Genomic DNA, 17,848 nt, shown 5'->3' on the forward strand with positions numbered 1-17,848 from the left:
AGTTTAATAGCATAGGCCCGTAGAAAAGGCACGGATCAGAGGCAAGCCCTGTGATCTGACCAGTCAAGACACATAACCCATCTGTCTCTGGAGACGCACACCTTGGCTCCAAGGCTTAGCTTAGGTGGAGGGGATCCTGCCAGTGTGAGTGCAGGCTAAAAGGGGTCACATTCAATTTCTTTAGGGAAATATCTCTTTTGCTCTCGGGGATTGAACCCAGAGGCGCTTTACCACTTAGCTACATCCCTTCCTTTTTATTTTTTAAGACGGGGCCTCACTAAGCCTCGAACTTGCAATCCTCCTGCCTCAGCCTCCAGAGCCGCTAGGATTAAAGGCCTGGGCCACCAGAGGGAGAACTTTGTCAAAGATCCGCAGACAGGAAGTAAAGCACAGGAGATGGTGGGGAAAGGCACTTTATTAAGAAAGCTTTGGCCAAGCCCCTGCCAGAAGGAACCCATCCTGGGGTTCCCAGGGCAGGGTGGGAGTAGCCCTGCCGGGGGCCTATAAATACATCTCCTCCGGGCCATTGGAATCACCCCTGGGGTTCCCGCAGCATGTAGGGTAGTGGGAGGCCATCAAAACCAGCTCGACAGCTCAGGGGCCAGGGTTGGGAGGCAGGAGCTGGGGGTGAACAGGGGAGCCCAACACCCTGAGGAGCAGACCAGCCCTCCCCGAAAAGCTTGGGTCAACCAGATACCCAGCAGAGGGTCGTGGAAGTGCCCTCAAGCTACCCACAAGGAAGGGAACCTTCAGCCAAAGGCTCCAGGCCCTGGCCAATGAGAAGCAGCGGAGGCAGAAGTTAATTCTGTCTTCAGCCATTTAGAAGGTATCCCCAGTTAAGTGCACTCTTGGCCAGTAAGAGGAAGTCTCCAGGCGGAATCCTCCTGGCTTTGGCCAATGAGACGCAGGTAGGTCGGAGAGCTCAATAACCGGCCAATGACGAAGGAATTGTCTTCTATGGGCTTGTCAGGTCTCCACCAATAGAATGGGGAACTTCGTGCCTGAGCGCTCTGCTCTTCGTTCGATGGGCGGCTGCTGGAGCCTGAACCAATCAGGCATAGCCTCCTGCTGTGAGGCTAGGGGGCGTGGCCAATGGGAGGCCTCCGTGCACAAGCTGGGCCAAAGAAACGGAGGGTTGGGCGGGGGACGCGGAAGGCTGGGTGGCAAGCTATGCGGCTAAACCCGGGAAGCTGCGGGTGTTGTGGGGCCGCTCCTACTACAGGGTGGGGGCTCCCACCCTGCTCAGCTCGCCCGCCGCCTCCCGGCTCTTCTTGCGTGGCGGTTTTTGGATAGGGGTCTTCTTCCGAGGGGTCTCGGGCGCCAGCGCTCCGGCCACCGCCTTCTCTGGCCCAGTTACCTCCGGCACAAGGGATCCTCGGGCCGGCGAGGCGGGCAGCACAGAGCGCTTGGCCTTCTGCGGCGGCGCCGGCTTCTCCCGAGGACTCTGTGCGCCTAGGGCCCCCTCGACGCGGCCCAAGCTGCGAGTCTTGCCACGCAGCTCTGCCGCCAGCATAGATGCGGCCTCGGGCGCGCTGCGTGGGGGACCAACGGTGTCCGTAGGCTCCAAGAGGCCGGGGCCGCGGCCCCGCGCTCGGGCTTGGGGCGGCGAAGGAGTGACTAGGGCTGAAGCCTCCTCGGCCAGCCCGGGGGGCCTTGGCGTCGGGTCGCGGGCCCGTGGGCTGCCGGGCTCTTCAGGCCGCGCCGACGTGTCGCTGGGTGTCCGTTTTCTTTTGCTGGGGCTGGGCGCAGTCTCGGGGCCCTGAGGTGGCGGCGAGGGCGCTCGGGCCGCGGCAGCTGCGCCATGCTTGCGGTGGATCCAGGACACCTTAGGCTTGGTGGCGGGGTCAGGTGGCGGCGGCTTTCTGCGCTCGGGCGATGGCGACAGGGACAAGCCCCCAGCCTCGGCCCGGGCCCGGGCCGGCCGGGCCTCGCGCCGAGCCACACGAGCGTATAGCGCCCCGCCCGGCCCTTCCACGCTGGAAGCTGACCGCTCGCTGTCGGAAGATGCAGGGAGGGGCGTTGCTTCCTCTGTTGATGCGGGAGTGCTCAAGGGTGCAGGAGAAGGTGCCAGAGCCTCAGCAGGAGCAATGGGGGCCTCTGAGTCTCGGCTGTCAGCTGCAACCTCTGACAAGAGAAGAGCAGGCCTGTCACACCTCCAGAAGTAGCTCCAGCTGGTCAATATCCAAGGCATAAATCTTTCCCTTCACCTCGCCTGGGACCCTGCCTACACCGGGCTGTAGTGGTGTTGCCCTGGCATCCAGGTGTGCCCTGCACATTCATAGCACCAACCACAAACAGTTCAGAACCCCAGGATGTGTGGCAGACTACTGGAGAGTGAAGGGCATGTTTGGGGGGATTTACTCCAACCCTGGTTGGTTGTTGCCCCCCTTCCTCACTATACCCCCCACACTGGGAGCCACCATCATCAAATCTGACCCCCCCCCCAAATATCTCTAAGGGATTCCATTATCCTTCTTGAAGAAGTAAGGCTTCTGAGGCTCAGAAGTTAGTCACCCACCCAAAGTCACCCAGGGGAATGGTCAAGGCAGAAGGGAGGCCAGCATCCCAACCATTCAGGCTCCTTCCTGCTGTCTGGGAGCCCTAGGCCCATATCCTATGAATCCTCTCTTCTGTCTCCTCTGCCTCTCCCAACCCAGGTCCAGAAATTTCCTCTGCCTGGTCCATCCTCCCCCAACCCTGGGAGGTGAACTTGCCCCACAACTTATAATAGGAGAGCCCACTGTCTCCACACCCTTTCAGCCAGCACTGAATGGCAGAGTCCACCTTTTCAGTTTCAGCTTTGTCACCAACTCCCAGTTAAATAGTGTCACTATGCATTTGCTCCCTATACTGCATGCCCCACACCCCCATTTCACTGGCCTGGAGGGACGCCCAGGCAAGACCATACTTACCCTCATGGGGTACACAATACACAGGGCCTTCATCTGTGGTATCAAAGGAGGAGAAGGAGGCTCTGGAAGACCATGATGGTGAGGGCTGCTCCAGTCCTGAGGGAGGTTCCAGGAAGCTGCAGTTGAGGGTGTTGTCCAGGTCGTGATGGGCCACTGGGGAAGGAGTGAGGCAGAGCTGCCAGGGGCTCTCCTTCGCCCAGCCTCATTAGCCAAATGTGAAAGGAGTGATCAAAACCAGCCCTACCCTAAGACTGTGGGTGGGACAAGATTCAACAGGTAGAATGACACTGGATCAGCGTAGCAGCGAACCCAGCAAAGACAGACAAGAAGAAACACTATGTAAGAGATGCAAAGCAAGTGTGTATAGCCAGGGAACTGAAAAGTTTGCCATGAAGTGTTGGGCAAGGTCAGAAAGAGATAGCTAGAGAGACCACTTTGCTGGACAGGCCACCAGAACTTCCAAGCTATGCTTTGAACCCTACCTCATGGGACCCAGGTAGCCTTGGAGTGCTTTTGAGACCAGTGGCAAGACCACCTTTTGGCTCAGCCCATCTCAGCAACCTGTACCCCACCAGGCCTGGCCTCCAGGGATACAAGACCCTACAATGGGGAATCCCAGAGACTGGCTGGCTGGTATCCATTCCACACCTGTGTCCCCTGATACTAAGCTGCTGCATGGACCAAAGGGTTTTCTCATATGTCTCCTTTTATCTACCAAGAATCTGATCCTCTCCCACCAATTTTTAGAAAAGAGAGTTGTGTCAGCACAGGCAGATGAGCAGCAGCATGACGGGAAACCTCCAGAGCCCTTGGGGCATTGAGGAGAGGGACCAGCCTTCTCTTTCCAGGAAGAGTGAAGGGCATTGCTGAGGATCCAAGCAGGAAGGTGGATCTTCTCCTTGGGGCAGAACATTCCCACGCCCACAGGCCCATATGTCCCCCTGCAGTTCCACGTAGGGACATAGTAATAGTCCAACAGACTGAGGGGCCCGATGGGCTGAGATGTCATCCATATAACCCTGATGCAATTACTCACAGGACCCAAGCCTTCCACACACGCCCCCACATCTACTCCTGCCTTCCTCACCCAAAGCAATATCCTCTTTCCTTCCCTCTGGTCGCACCTCCCTCCTCACCTCCACGCACATCAAAACTCAAAAAAAGTTTTGCACTGAGCCCTGAACGCCTTCGACCAATATCCCCGTAGTTTCCTTTGCGGAAAAAGTGTTTCTCCCAGCGACCTTGCGCCTTTATTCTTACCTACGACTTTGGGCAGTTTCTGCCTTCGGAGTGGGATCCGGGGCAGCTTCATGCTAATACGGCTGAAACGCCCACATAGGCGTTGAGGCGCCTTCTTCCTTCCAAGCGAGAGCTCCCTGCGGGAGAGGGGCCTGAGCGAAGGGATCTGGAGGGGAGGGTAGATCTCCGCAGGAGCCGAAAGGCTGACTGGGCGTGGCGGCGTGGTGACGATCCCGGGGCGGGACTGGGCTGGGGAAGAGCTCGGGTCTAGGCCCAGGTGACAGGGACAGCGCTACAGAGGGTACGCCAGAAACACCGGGAGAGTGGAAGGGAATTCTGACCTTACCTGCGGGAGGGTTCCTTGCCGCGGCATGCGCAGCAGCAGCCTAGCAGAGAGAGCAGCAGGCCGAGGAGAAGGGCGAGCAGCGCTCCTGCGCCCATTACACCCTTGCGCTGGTTGGTCTCTATGGGGGACACTGGGTCAACGCGAATGCCCTCAGCTCCCCACGTTCTCTAACCCGACGTTCATCACCTACTCACCCAGGCGGCAGGCACCGGTAACCGGGTCACACGAGTCCTCGTGGCAGCTGCAGGCTTGGGCGCAGTCCACGCCGTGGAGCCCAGGCGGGCACGTCACATTACAACTGAGGGGTCGTGGGATCAGGGCAGGCCACAGCAACCCTCCCTGATGCCTCTCCCTCCCTCTTCCAGGCCACCAAGATCAGAATCCAGTCCCACAGCCAAGATGTCTAGCTCAATTCTCTACAGTAGGCACACATTGGGTGATCAATATTTTGGAACTGAAAGTGTGCACCATCTGCTGAGGGGGTCTGGAAGATTCTTGCTCACTGGACCTTTTCCTGGGGCTGACTTTTGTGTGTGGGTAGGAGGAGGAGCTCCCTCCAGTAACAGACCCTTGACTGTAAATGGAGGTCCCTACACTGGCTAGGGTCACCTTGGGAACCCACTGACCACAGATTTAATTGGTCGCCAGATCCTGGTCCGAGCGCAAGCTCCACACCTGGGTACAATTCTCCTCAAAGAAGCTGTTACCACTCCCTACCTGGAGTGAGGGGCCAAGACTGAGGAGTTAGCCCAGTCTAGAGCTGAAAGACCAGCCCAGATCTCAAGTCTTCCACCCCTGTTAGGTCTGGCTGGAGGGCCCCCGTGTTGGCTACATAACCCTTTAACCCTCTCCAGGGCCCAGGGCACTCACTGGGGCCCGTGGACACCAGGACTGCAAAGGCAGCGCCCCGACTGAAAGTCACAGTGACCGCTTCCGCAATCGGCGCACACGAAAGCACAATCCTCGCCATAAGTGCCATTGCTGCACTTGGTCTCGCACCTTGGAAAGAGGGCAGGAGGCAACATTGGAAATGGAGTCAAATCTACACATAGCTTACAGAACACCCCGCAGAGATCCTTGAGGTGGGGGGAGTTAGGACAGAGCGCTGCGTGTCTGGGCCCACGCAGGCACTGGCTGCTCACCGGTCGCCTATCCAGCCCGCGTTGCAGCGCGTACACTTGCCGGTGACATGGTTGCAGGCATGGCCGTCGCGGCAGGGAGGGCAGCGATGGCCGCAGCCCTCGCCATAGAAGCCCGTGGCACACGGCTGGTCGCATTTGGTTCCATTCCAGCCGGGCTCGCACGTCAGGCAGCGGCCCTCGGCGACGGTGCATGGCTGCTGGCCCTTGCATTGGCCGCACCTAGGGAAGGGTCAGGAAACCAGGCGGGGCCAGGACCCGCCTAACCCCCACCTCCATTAAGTGGCCCTCTCCCTTCCCCTGCTCTGGCCCCGCGCTTACCGGCGGCGACAGCCCAGGCCATAGAAGCCGGCGGGGCACGGCTCGCGACAGTACTTGCCGCGGTAACCCGGGTCGCAGGCGCACGTGCCGTCCACAGGGTGGCAGCGGCCGCGGAAGCACTGGCAATAACGATCGCAACGCGCGCCGAACGTGCGTTCGCGGCACTGGCAGCGGCCGCTCTGCTGCTCACAGGGCGACGAGTTACAAGCGCACTGATTGTTGCAGCTGCGGCCCCACCAGCCTGCATGGCACAGGCAGGCTCCTGTCTGTGGGTCGCAGCGCGATGTGGCACTGCAGTAGCACGCACTAGCGCACTGAGAGCCCCACCAGCCGGGTTCACACCGGCACGCGCCGCTCCGCGGGTGGCACGTGCCATGCTGGCACTGACACGCATGCTCGCAGCGCGCACCCCAGCGCCGCGCGTGACACGTACACTGGCCAGTCACGTCTTCACACTGCCCATGCGGGTGGCAGCTACATCGCTCCTTGCAGTCTGGGCCCCAGAACTGGCGCGGGCACTCTGCAGGAATGAGGGGGTAGGAGGCTTGAGTGTCTAGGTGCCCACCCCCAATCCCTGCCTTAGGCGACCCATCCCATAGACTGATCCAATCTAGGATCAGACCTGGCTCCACCCCCAACTCTATTCCTGGCTTATCCCCGCCCCCACCCAGCTCTCCAGCTTCATCTCCTGTACCCAACCCTGTCCACGCTCACTAGTGTCGCAGTTGGCACCGAAGTAGCCATGGCGGCAGCGGCACTCGCCGGGTCGCACGCACACTTCGTTCTCTGAGCATGTGGAATTGCCTTCACAAACCGCTGCGGACAAGAGGGGCTGAGCTGCCACGACTGTTCTCTCCACTTCCGTGCCCCCACCCTCCTACCCAGACCACTGGGATGTCCCACTCACCTATCCCACATTCATCCCCCTGCTGCCTCCAGCCAGCGCAGCATGTGGGCACCTGAGAGCTGAGAGTAGAAGGAAGACTACTGAACCTGAGGCTCCTTCCTCTGCATCCCTTCCCTAATCTCCACCCCTACAAGGATTCCCCAGCAGCCTCCCCTGCTTCCCTGGGTCCTGCCCTAGGGAAGTGGTTATATGTTGGAAGTATGGGAGATGGCAGTGGATAAGACACAAATTCCAGCCTTTGGTAGGAAGCAAAGGGTACACCACCAAACAGCTAACCTCTAAGAATTTCCCAGCCCTCCCACCCACAAGGACTCCCCAATCCCTCCCATCCCACCCTCCAATGCCCTCTTCACCAGCCACTAAGTCTGAGAAAAAAGGCCCTATGAGGTGGGGGCTAGAGCAAACCTTGGGCTTCCAGGACCCCTGCCAAGACAGGGGTCTAGGACATCTCAGGATGGAGGGCCTGGCTGGATCAGTGACAGGATCCAGATGTGATATGACTGGGCCAGCACCAAGATCAGCTGGGCCAGTTGGTCACACCTGAATGCCCAGTTAGGGATAAGCACCAAGGTTGGATGCGCAGTCTCTAGGTGAAGTGGGTTGTGGACACAGGAGTCCACTTGGCAGGACTCCTAGAGGAAGGCAGGGTGGGGCCTGCCTCTCTACTAGGAGTGGAGCAGAGCACAAAGGGGGTTCTCCATGTTCATAAGAAAAGTAAAACTTCAGAGCTCTCGGATGCTGGCAAGACATGGAATGGAGGAAGAAAACATCAATGCATCTACTTATACTTACTGTTTTGCTCATGTTTAATTTTATTTGGATTTACAAAAGTGATTTTTTAAAACTTGGACAGTACCAGAGTTCAAACACAGGGCCTTGCACAGCTAGTGCTCCAGAACTGAGCTACACCTCCAATCCCTAGAAGGTAATTTCTAACTGTAGCATTTCAGGTTGGTACCTAAACCTTGGAGTGGATGGGGTGTGTGAGGACAAAGGTGTGGAGGCCCTGCCCAGGTAAAGCCATGATGACTGGAAAGAATGCTCATTACAGCTGGAGAAGATGCCTAGGGGTGCCCACAGCTGGGGGTCAGAGGAGGCCTAAAAGGAACACCCACTGAGGCTGCTGTTTCCTAGAGTCTCAGCAAACCCAGAATTTTTTTTCTCAATTCTATAGCAGAAGATGCCCCCAACCATCCCCAGTTTAAGATAACTGCAACACCATGGATAGGGCTCCAAAGTCCCAAGGGAGTCCCCTTTCACTGAAAGACTGGTTGGGACCTGAGGAACAGGATTTATAAAATCCTGAATGAGGGGAACAGGCCCAGCATATTTTACACACACACACACACACACACACACACACACACACACACACACACACAAATGGAAACTACAAACAGGAATGCAAAATAGGCCTGGATTTTCCTGTCCCCATTTTCTGCCCTTGGATTTTCCTCCATCATCCAGTTCTGACCCAAGGGCTCCAAGGAACCCATCTACAGGGAGACCCAAGTACACCAGCCATCCTCCTCCAATTTCTGCTTAGTTCTAAACCCTGGTCTCTAGATGGAGATTCTCTCCTGCAAGTAGCCTTATTAGAAAGCCTGCTGGGATGTCTCCAGAAACACTGACCACACCTTTGTCTAGGACAGTCTGGCATTCTGGTGGCTCTGTGGCTAGGAGCCTGGTTTTAGAGCCACACTCAACAGGAATTGATGCTGGGTCTGCCACTTGCTGTGTGACCTCAGGCAAGGAGCTTCACATCTCTGAGCAGCAGGCTTCTTAGCTATAGTATGAAGCCCTTGGGTTTGGCAGGAGGATTAAGTGGGCCAAGATGTGTGCAATACTTAGCAAATACTAAGAGCTTTGCCTTAGGCTGTGGTCTATGACCCTGCTCTCTGGGAGTAGGTTCCAGAAAGCCTCTGAGTCTAGTTGGTCATCTCCAGCACAGTAGGCACCCGGGACACATTTCAGCAAAGCCAATACCCACTGGCAGAACAAAGTCCATTTGGATTCATGGAGAACAAGAGTCCTTCCTTCTTGGAAGGGCTAGCAGAGAGGGGCAGGCTGGTGTGGCAAGGCCACATGCTTAAGATTTTAGAAAGATGAGGTGGAGAGAGACAGTTGGTACAAGGAGCAGTTCCTATGATTGCTCTACAGGTGGGCAAGACCTTGGGGAGCCAGGCCCCAGCAGCAAGCATGACAAGCTGCAGGCTGCCCCAATTAGACATCATTATTTCTGCTGTGGTACCAACTCACTGTGATTTTGCCCATCTTAAAGCCCACGCATGTACCTGTGCCTGACCCTGTTCTTCCCCAAATCCAGCCAGAGAAGATTTTCTACCTGCCATGGCACTACCTAGGATCTCCTTCCCTCAAGACACCTCTCCTCTGTTTTCTGTCCCTATCCTCAGGTCTTTCCTCTCCTCTGTTCTGTCACACTAGCTCCTTCAGGTTACTAACAATGCCTTGGCCTCCTCCCTCTTAATGCCAGACTTGTAAATCCAACTGCTCACTGGAAAATATCACCACAGGGAGAACTCTTATCCAAAACTGAACTCCTGATGTCCTCGGGTCACCCTGTCCTTCCAGGTGGAGAGACTTGAGACCTGATAGGCATCCCTGACTCCTCTCTAGTGGAAAATTAGGCCTGCTTTCTCTTCCAAACTACATCTAAATTGGGACCAATTTCCATTGCCCTGTCCCAGCCTCTAGAAAGCCATCTTGATTTCTGTAGTGTCTCCTGACTTCCTAGATGACCCCAGCTTTGGCCTTGCTACCTCCCAATATATCTGCCACCTGGCAGCCAAATCTTCATCAGATTCCAACCCTTCCCTGTGCAAAGTTCCCTGGGTTCCCACTGCCCTCAGGGAAGTCCAAGTCCTCAGAACAGTAGCAAACCCCTTGTGGCCTGCCCAGTTCCATTCTCGGTATCTCCTTCACCATCACCATCCTGGGCTCTGCACAATCCAAAGTCTCCTTACTGTGTTTCCAACTTAACCTCCTCCTCGTTCTGGGTCTTACCCCAGATAGCTGCCTCACTACTACCTTCTCAGTAGGTCTCCACAGACCCGTCTAAAGGAAACTACCCCTAATTCAACCCCTCCTCCCCAGCACCTGCTAGATGTCTAGACCCACTTGCTTTCTAACTATGTCTCCACTATGGGCACAGAGGTGACACAAGAATACTGGTGTCTGCTGTGTCCCTGGACCATCACCAGATAGGTGAGATCTTATTGGCTGAACACATACTCCCTCTCCTGGTCCTCTTTGGAGAGTAACAAAAGAGATGGCCCCAGACCCCAGGAGGGCAGTGTTTAGAGTGACTGCCTTCCTATGAATCCTCCACACACATGATCACAGCAACTCCCCCAAAAAACAAAACAAAACAAAACATGAGGTGGGTCCCATCATCAACCCCATTTTACAGAGGTAGAGACAGGCCTAGAAAGGTTACGGATTTGCTGTCTGCACAGCTGGGGATGGATGTCACCAGGATCTACACTCAAACCTAGGCTTTTAGTTACAGAACCAGTCAGCCTCCTGGGAAGGTCTCGGGACAAGGAGAGTGGGAGCCAAGCGCCTTTCTGAAGCAGCTGCACAAGACCATCCTGCCACCGGATCCCTATCCCTGGACCGGGCCCCGTGAAGGGAAGAGGACTGGGGCAGTTAGACAGAGCCAGGCGGCGATCGTGCCCTCCCCCTTTCCACGAACCGTCCCGTCCCGCCTGCCGCCGCCGCCTCTGCATTCCTGGGGTCGGGGAGGCCCGGGAGGCGGCAGCGGCAGCGTCGATGCGAAGCAGATGGCGGGCCAGGCCGGTCCCCGCCCCCAAGGCGGGCCTCGCAGCTGGGAGGGGTCTGCGCGCCTTCTGATTGTAGTTCGGAAACCCCGCGCAGCCCCCTACAGCCCCTTGTCTTTAGCGACCCCTGAGCCCCAGGACTCGGCCTTCACCGGACCTGAGGCTCAGGGTGTCCCCAGGAGAACCCAACCCGGAACCCCATGGCTGCTTCCCCAGCTGCCCACCAGTGCGGCAGCCCCCAATGCCAGCCCAAGCGCCCCCACACGCCCGTTTCTCGCCCTTTTGCAGAGATGCCCTTGACCTCGCGTGGCCTTACACAAGCCATCCAGGTACCTGGACTCCTGCGCCGTTCCTAGTGTCCTGTCCTCCTCTCTTCACCTTCTGTGAAATTTTTCAGGACCACCTGCGGGGCCTGTCCCTTACCTGTCCCACAGGGGCCAGCTCCTGTTGATGCCCCAACTCTGCGCTGCCCCTCCGCGCACCACTATCGCTACCTGGGAGTCTCCAAGAGTTCCCACACCCTTTAGTCCCCCGTGCCCGTTATTGTCCTTTGTACTGCCTTATCTAGCCACTCTGAAGCCAGCTTTTCGGTGCTCACCTCCATCACTATCCTTCCACAGCGCCCGCTCTAAGACAAACCTGTCCTTTAAAGTTTTGCCTGCCTCAAGACACCCCTGGCTGGAGCATAGCTACTTTTTCTTTCTGCGACCCTCCTCCCCAAACCACTTGTGCTCGGGGCCTTTGCACATGCAGTTCCTTCTGCCTGGAATGCCATTCCTCGACTTCTCCTTTAGGAGAAGGGTCTCTTCTTCGGAACTTTTCTTAAATCTCAGACACCGTGTGTCACTTCTCTGGGCACCCAAAACACTCTGTTATACCCTCAGATGACTCCTGGTATGGGGTATCCTGGGATGCCCAATCGTGGCCCGGGAGGCAAGCTCGGCCTGGAACGAAGCTGGCTTCAGCGAAAGCTGCCATAGGGGCCCGCTCATTTGGCGTAGGGAGGTTCGGGGAGGGGGGCTCCTCCAATGCTGGGCGCCCCAGCTCCCAGCCCCCATCGGCCCCCTAGATCCCCTCCCCCAGCCAGGCCGGGCTCCTACCCCGGCGCGCGGCACACGTTGCGACCGCGCGGGTTCAGCTCCTGGGGCGTCGCGGTACGGGGCAGCAGCCAGAGCAGCAGTAGCAGCAGCGGAGGCAGAGGCAACAGATTCTCGGATCCCCGGCGCCGCACCGGCCAGGCCCCCCGGGACCCTGCGCCCTCCATGCGGCGCGGGGCAGGCGCGGGTGGGCGCGGGTGCGGCCGCAACGAGAGCGGCCGGAAGCGGAGTGCGAGGCCGGGCGGGGGGCGGCAGGAGGGGCGCCGGGCCGGGCAGGAAATTCCACATCGGCTCCCTGATCCCGGGCCAGCCGCGGGCCGGCCAGGCGGCAGCGCCCGCCCAGTGCGCCAGACCCCACCCTCCGGCCGCGCCGCCGCCCCTCTGCGCGGCCCCCGCCCCCACCTGGCCACTCACAAACTTGGGGGACTAAGTTGAAGGAGGCCCGCCGAGCATTAGGGGAGGGAAGGGCCGCGGGGCCAGCCAGAGGAGTCCTCCGTTCCCCTGCCTTTCCCTCCCCTCGTCAGACATCCACGGGAGCAGCTGCCCCTGCGTGCTCACTGCACAGCCAGGCCCAGGGCGGGAAATGGGGTGAGGGATGTACAGCGCAACGCTCCAAATCATCCCCTACTCTAGCTCCTTGGTAGCGGCCAATGGAAGGGGATCGAGAGACAGCCCTGGGCCACAAGCCGGCACCACGGTTTGGGGAACTGGGAAGCCCTTGTGCTAGTGTGCTGTCAGCACCTCTCTCACACTCTGAGCAATCCAAGAGCGCAAGAAACGGACTAAGCAGGATGCTCGAGGCCTGTGGGTAGCCTGCGTCTGGACGAGAGGCCTGGGTAAAGGGAGCTTTGCTGGGACAGACAGGAGAGAGGGTAAAATGGTCCAGACTGTAATAGAATGTGGAGGTAAAGGCAGAGGGAGGCAGCATGGACATGGGAGCTGAAATCCTGCAGCCCTTATCAAGGGGTGGAAAGGAACTGGGGGAGCCTAGAAGATGGATTCTGCTTGAGAAGGCTGTTAGATCCCAGAGGAAAAAGTCTAGGAGTCGGACCTGGAGAGTGGACACCACATCAGGCCAGTGAAACCACTGACTCCCTCACTTCTCTCCTAAATTAACTTCTCTCCTTTACTATGCTTCCTCTGTATCCGACTCCCTAAATAAATGACTACTAAAGTCAGCTTTATCAGGAAAAGGAGAACAAGAAAATATCAATTATAAGACCCCCTTAACCAGTAGTCTTTCTTTAGATTTATAGGAACCAAGAATGTCTGGTGACCTTAAGATAGCAAGATAACATCAAGATGCTCCTCCAAAGAGCTGGTTGATGCAAAATTAATGACCACCCCTGGTGCTCCCTTGACCATGGTTAAAAATATACTTCCTAAAAATCCCTATATAAGCTTAGGACCTGAGACTCCAAAGCAACATGGGACTTTAGGGTGAGAGCCCTCAATCCTCCAACTTGCTGATTTGCTGCCAATAAAGCTCTTTTCTCTCCCACCACTGTGTTATCCTGTCATTGGCCTCATTGGGCAGCAAAGAAACCAAACCTTTCAATGTTTTGAGAGTACACAGCAAAGGGACAGTGCAGGAGGGGAGCAGAATGGAGCCACAGGAAGCTATGGAAAAAGCAGGAAAACTGGGTCTGAGGAGTACAGGGACAGACCTTACTCCAGGCCCAAAGGAGCAGGGAGTGTGGGCAGGAAGCACAGTTATTCCTGATGGTCAACTAGGTTCTATCAAGAAAGTGTTTATCTTTTGAGGACTTAAAGTGGGAGGGCCTGAGCAATGAGAGGGCACCTGCTTTCTCTTGGTGGCAGGCACAGCAACAGGCCAGAAGCTCCCTGGGGAAGGAGGGAACACAGGCAGTGTGGTGGGTGGAGCTGGAGGACTGGACTCAGAAACAATCACTGACAGGCCCAAGGCCAGAGGCATCAACAGGCTGGCAGGCAGGTGGTGGAGGTTAGGATGAGGAGAGTGGGGAATATGGGAAGTGGGGCCTCTCAGCCCTCAGCTTTGCTGGTGCAGGAGAGAAGTAGGGTGGGTTCAAGGGCAAGTGCAATTAATGTGGTCACAAATGCAAACACTTCTGGGGACAAGCAAACATGCCAACCACTTCTGGGAGGATCAGCCTAGGCACTGCCCTGACCTCAGCAATGCCCTCCCAATGCTGAATGCCTGTCCCTTAGAGGTTCCCTATTGCTGCTGCCAATAGAGGATAGTAGAGTTCCCTGCCCTTCAGTGTTTTTCCCCAGCTAACTCCTGGCTTTATAAGCAGTGACCTCCTGGGATGGAGAGGATACTCACCTCAGCTGGGCCAAATTCATGAATAGGTTTCTCCAACTCCATCAACTTCTTTCCTCTTCCCCACATCTGTAAAGGGAAAATGCCTCCACCCCACACCCATTTTCAGGACCTCCTAAATGTCTCAAATCTCTATCAGCCCTGTATATGTGCCACCCAGACAGATGAGTGTGATCTTACATTGGTTTGGGGATGACAGCTTTGGGATGACTGTTCCCCACTGCCCTCAGGACAAGGACTATCCCTAGCCTTGTCTCAGCTCCCTAGCTTCCTCCATTGCAGATACCATGCAGTGGGTAGTGACTTTGGTGTTGCAAGCAGGTCCTTCATCTGTCCCAGCCACCATGGCACCCATCCCCTCAGCAGGAGACAAAGAAATATGGTTGAAATATGATCATTTTATTGCCAGGTCTGGTGGCAGGTGAACCCCAGGATAAAGACGACATAGGTTCACAGGATCCCACAGATACGGGCCAACCAAGAAGCCCAGTTCTGGCCATCTAGCTCTGGCCAGAGTGACTTCCTGAAGGAGGTGGACCTTGAGGGAGGGTTTTTCATGAGAGCAAGTTCTAAAGAGTATGGCCACAGGAGGGCCCAGCTAGACTGCCCAAGCCCACGGGCAGGACTGCTTAGATTCACAGGCAGGAGAATGTGGTGCCCATGTATGTCAAGTGGACCTTTGAGGACTGACAACTGTAGACTGGGTTACCACCCAGTCCTGCCAGAGTACACTCCACCCTCTTTATACTACCCAGAACTCAGCAGGCTCTTCTTGTCCTTCTGCAGATCAGATACCTACTGCAAGCTTGTGGCCATGATTAGCTCGGGTGAGGACAGTGCTAGCAGGATGGAGACATGTTGCAGAGAGTGGCTAAGCATTTCTGGCACTCTTCCTTTTCAGAAACCTCTGGGGTCCTGCAAGAACTGCTGCCCTGGCATGCTAAATGGTGGCAGAGATGTAGGAAGCAGGGTCCGAGATGGACAGAGTAAGTTCTTACAATGAGCCCATGTTCTTGCATCTCACCCTCAGGAGCAGGGGAGATGACACCAGAAATGGCCATCCTGCCCTACTGGAAGTGGCCCACTTGAGGTTAACACTGGGTATGCCACACTGAGGTGTCTAGGGTAATGTCCTGTCCTCAGAGGTATCCAGGTCCCAAGATGAAGGTCACACAGGCAGCCCTGAGAGTAAATGTCAACTCCAAGGGCCCACAGTCCTCAGGGGATCCCAAAAGGAGAATACAGAGCAACCCATCATCTGTACCTCTGCCGCAATCCTCCCATCAAGTAAAATGTATTGTTTCTCCATTCTTTCCTCTTCCATGACAGGGTACTAGTGAGATGACCTGGTTATTCCCATGCTCTCCCCAGTTGCCTGCCCAACCCATTTGCACAACAATTTCCTTCAGGGAGGCCTGCAGTATGAACTTGAAAGTGTGGAGGGAAACGTGTTCAAGTGGAAAAAAGCTTTGTGTATCCTGGAAGCTGGGCAGAGTGGCAAGGTTTGTGCCAGACCCCCAGCTGATCTGTTGGGGGCAGAGGATGTGTCTGATAACTCCTAGATGGGAGAAGAGGAACTAGTGAAAATAGCCCAGGGTAGGTCTCATCTGTTGTACCAGCATGGTAGTTGAAACAAGATATCTGAGGGTCATCTAGAGAATGCCTGAGAAATGCAGTCAGGAAGTGGGGAGGAGCTAGGCATAGGTGCCTCCAATCAGGACAGTGTCTCATGGTTCTTCCCTGATGCCACTTCCCTCCCCAAGTGCTGAGGCCAAGACTTTATCTGCCTGCCCCCAACTGTTTGTTTATTTTTGCAGTGCTAGGGATCAAACTCCCAGGACCTTGCACATGCTAGGCAAGTGCTATACCACTGAACTGCACCCCCTATCCTAAGAGATTTCTAGTTGGAGCTGGACTAAAGTTCAACAGGCCTTGGATGGTAGACTTCACTGCAGAGGTTGTTCAAGCAGCTGAAACAGTCATCTGCCACAAGAGCAGGGCAGATTCCCGGTTCCCTGATGACAACCCTGTCAGCTTGGAGAGTTTACTATGCCTCTCTGAGGGAGGACCATGATCTTCAGGTGTTGGATGGGGCCTCATCTCTTCCATGCCACAGCCCATCCTGCAAGGTAGCTCTGACCTTGCAAATCTATGCCTCCCTGTGATGCCACTGGGACACACTGGAAAGGAATTGAGTCTGGACACAGGAAAATAGTTAACACCTTTAGTATAATGCTTTATTTCATTTATCAACAACATGGGATCAGAAAAACAGCAGTAGGGGATCTTTTCATGGCTAGAACCAGTCCCAGGCAACTTTGTATCTGCTCCTTCTCTGTCCCCTGGGAGTTCCCAACTGCTCAAGGCCCTGGTTGCTACTAGGCAGCACTCAGGACTGCTCATCAAGCCCCACCCTGTTCATGGAAAGGGCATCATGTGCCTCAGCCCCTCTCACCTGGGTTGTTAGTCCTCAGGTCCTTTTGGATAAGGGATCTTCTTAGCCCAACAGGGACCAGATCCAGGGAAAGTGGGGGAAGGCCAAGACAGCTGGTGATGCCAGTACTCACTGAGGAGGACTGGGCCTGGTCACTCCCTCAGAGGACCACAGCTTTTTGGGAACATTTCCCATGATAACATAAACCATAGCCACAGAGTCTGCACCAGCCCCCCAAATGCTGTATAAGTCTGTCAAGGGGCTGGAGTGAAGAAGGGCATCAGAAGCCAGTGAGCCACAGGTGCCAGGAGGATGGTCCTCCACCCTGGAGCCAGACCCTGGCTCAGGCCCTATGAGTCTTACTACCCTTACAGTCCCTGCCACCCCACCCTCTGATGCTGGGAACTGGAGCCCTAGTCCTCACTAGAGTTGTCAAACTCCTCCCAATCTGACACACTCATCACCTCAGAGGCGAAGTCCGGGTCGGCCTGACTGCGGTCGGGGGTCCCACGGGGTGGCTCAAGGAGCAGGGAGCGAGGCAGAGTGAGCACACAGGCCGCCAGGCCAGAGATGGAGTTGTCCAGCTGGGGCCCCTCCTCCCAGCAGTCCTTCTCCACATCATAGATGTGCACATAGCCTGTGCGGCTGCCACGGTTGTGAGAGCGGCCACCCAGCACATAAATCCTGCTGTCCAGCACGGCAATGCCAGGCTCGCCATGTCCAGCTGGGAGTGGGCAGACAGAAGACCATTGCCCAGATGTGCAGCTGTAGCAGGCCACCTGCAAAGCCAAAGCAAGGGTCAAGCCTGGGTGCTTGCTGGGACAGGCCACCAACCCATCCCTGGCCAGCTGACCAATGCAGCCTTAGTTACCTGTCAATCTCTGATAGACCTTGGAAGAATGATGCAGAGCCAAAGCTAAAACATCCTGCCCATGGGGCAACCTGATGCTGACCTGCCCAGAGATGGCCAGTTCTGCAGGAGGCCCACTCTTGGCCCCTTGTCTGGAATAGTATTGCTCCTCTGGCCTCACTTGGATATAGGCCTTCATCCAGGTTACCCAACCCACGGCCAGCTTTTGCCTACCATATGTGCAGTTGTCTCCCCTTCAGCAGGCTGTCATTTTGCACATTCTGAGGTACTGCTTCTCTTCTCTCCATAACACTGAAGCTGAATGATGACAAGGATCCCACTTCTACATCTTTACCTCTCCCTACAGTAAAAATCACTAGCAGGTAGTGCAAAGTGAAAGTAGTTGCTTACTTATCATGACCATCAACATTCTTGTCTTCAAAATTATCCAAAACAGTAAACAAAGACATAGGAAAATGTTCAACCTAATGCAAGACA

General features: G+C 56.0%; 2 protein-coding genes across 7 annotated transcripts in view; both read right to left on the reverse strand.

The window, feature by feature from the left end:
• Positions 1-397: 397 nt before the first annotated feature.
• Positions 398-12,092, reverse strand: Scarf2 (scavenger receptor class F member 2). Its single transcript, XM_013362477.4, has 11 exons — positions 11,765-12,092; positions 6,865-6,923; positions 6,672-6,773; positions 5,958-6,477; positions 5,640-5,858; positions 5,368-5,496; positions 4,692-4,795; positions 4,498-4,615; positions 4,173-4,288; positions 2,913-3,065; positions 398-2,124 (listed from the first exon to the last, which is right to left on the reverse strand). The coding sequence occupies exons 1-11, from the start codon at positions 11,926-11,928 to the stop codon at positions 1,217-1,219; spliced, it is 2,592 nt and encodes an 863-aa protein (XP_013217931.4). The 5' UTR covers positions 11,929-12,092; the 3' UTR covers positions 398-1,216.
• Positions 12,093-16,276: 4,184 nt separating this feature from the next.
• The window catches only part of Klhl22 (kelch like family member 22), a 44,611-nt gene continuing 43,039 nt past the window's right edge, over positions 16,277-17,848 (reverse strand). For all 6 annotated transcript variants that reach the window (XM_013362524.4, XM_013362525.4, XM_013362523.4 and 3 more), the window contains one exon: positions 16,277-17,279. In XM_013362524.4, the coding sequence (XP_013217978.2) occupies positions 16,914-17,279 (366 nt within the window). In that variant the 3' untranslated portion in view covers positions 16,277-16,913. The remainder of the gene's footprint in view (positions 17,280-17,848) is intronic.

This window comes from Ictidomys tridecemlineatus, chromosome 2 (genome assembly GCF_052094955.1).
Source record: "Ictidomys tridecemlineatus isolate mIctTri1 chromosome 2, mIctTri1.hap1, whole genome shotgun sequence".
In the NCBI taxonomy this organism is placed as follows: Eukaryota; Metazoa; Chordata; class Mammalia; order Rodentia; family Sciuridae; genus Ictidomys; species Ictidomys tridecemlineatus.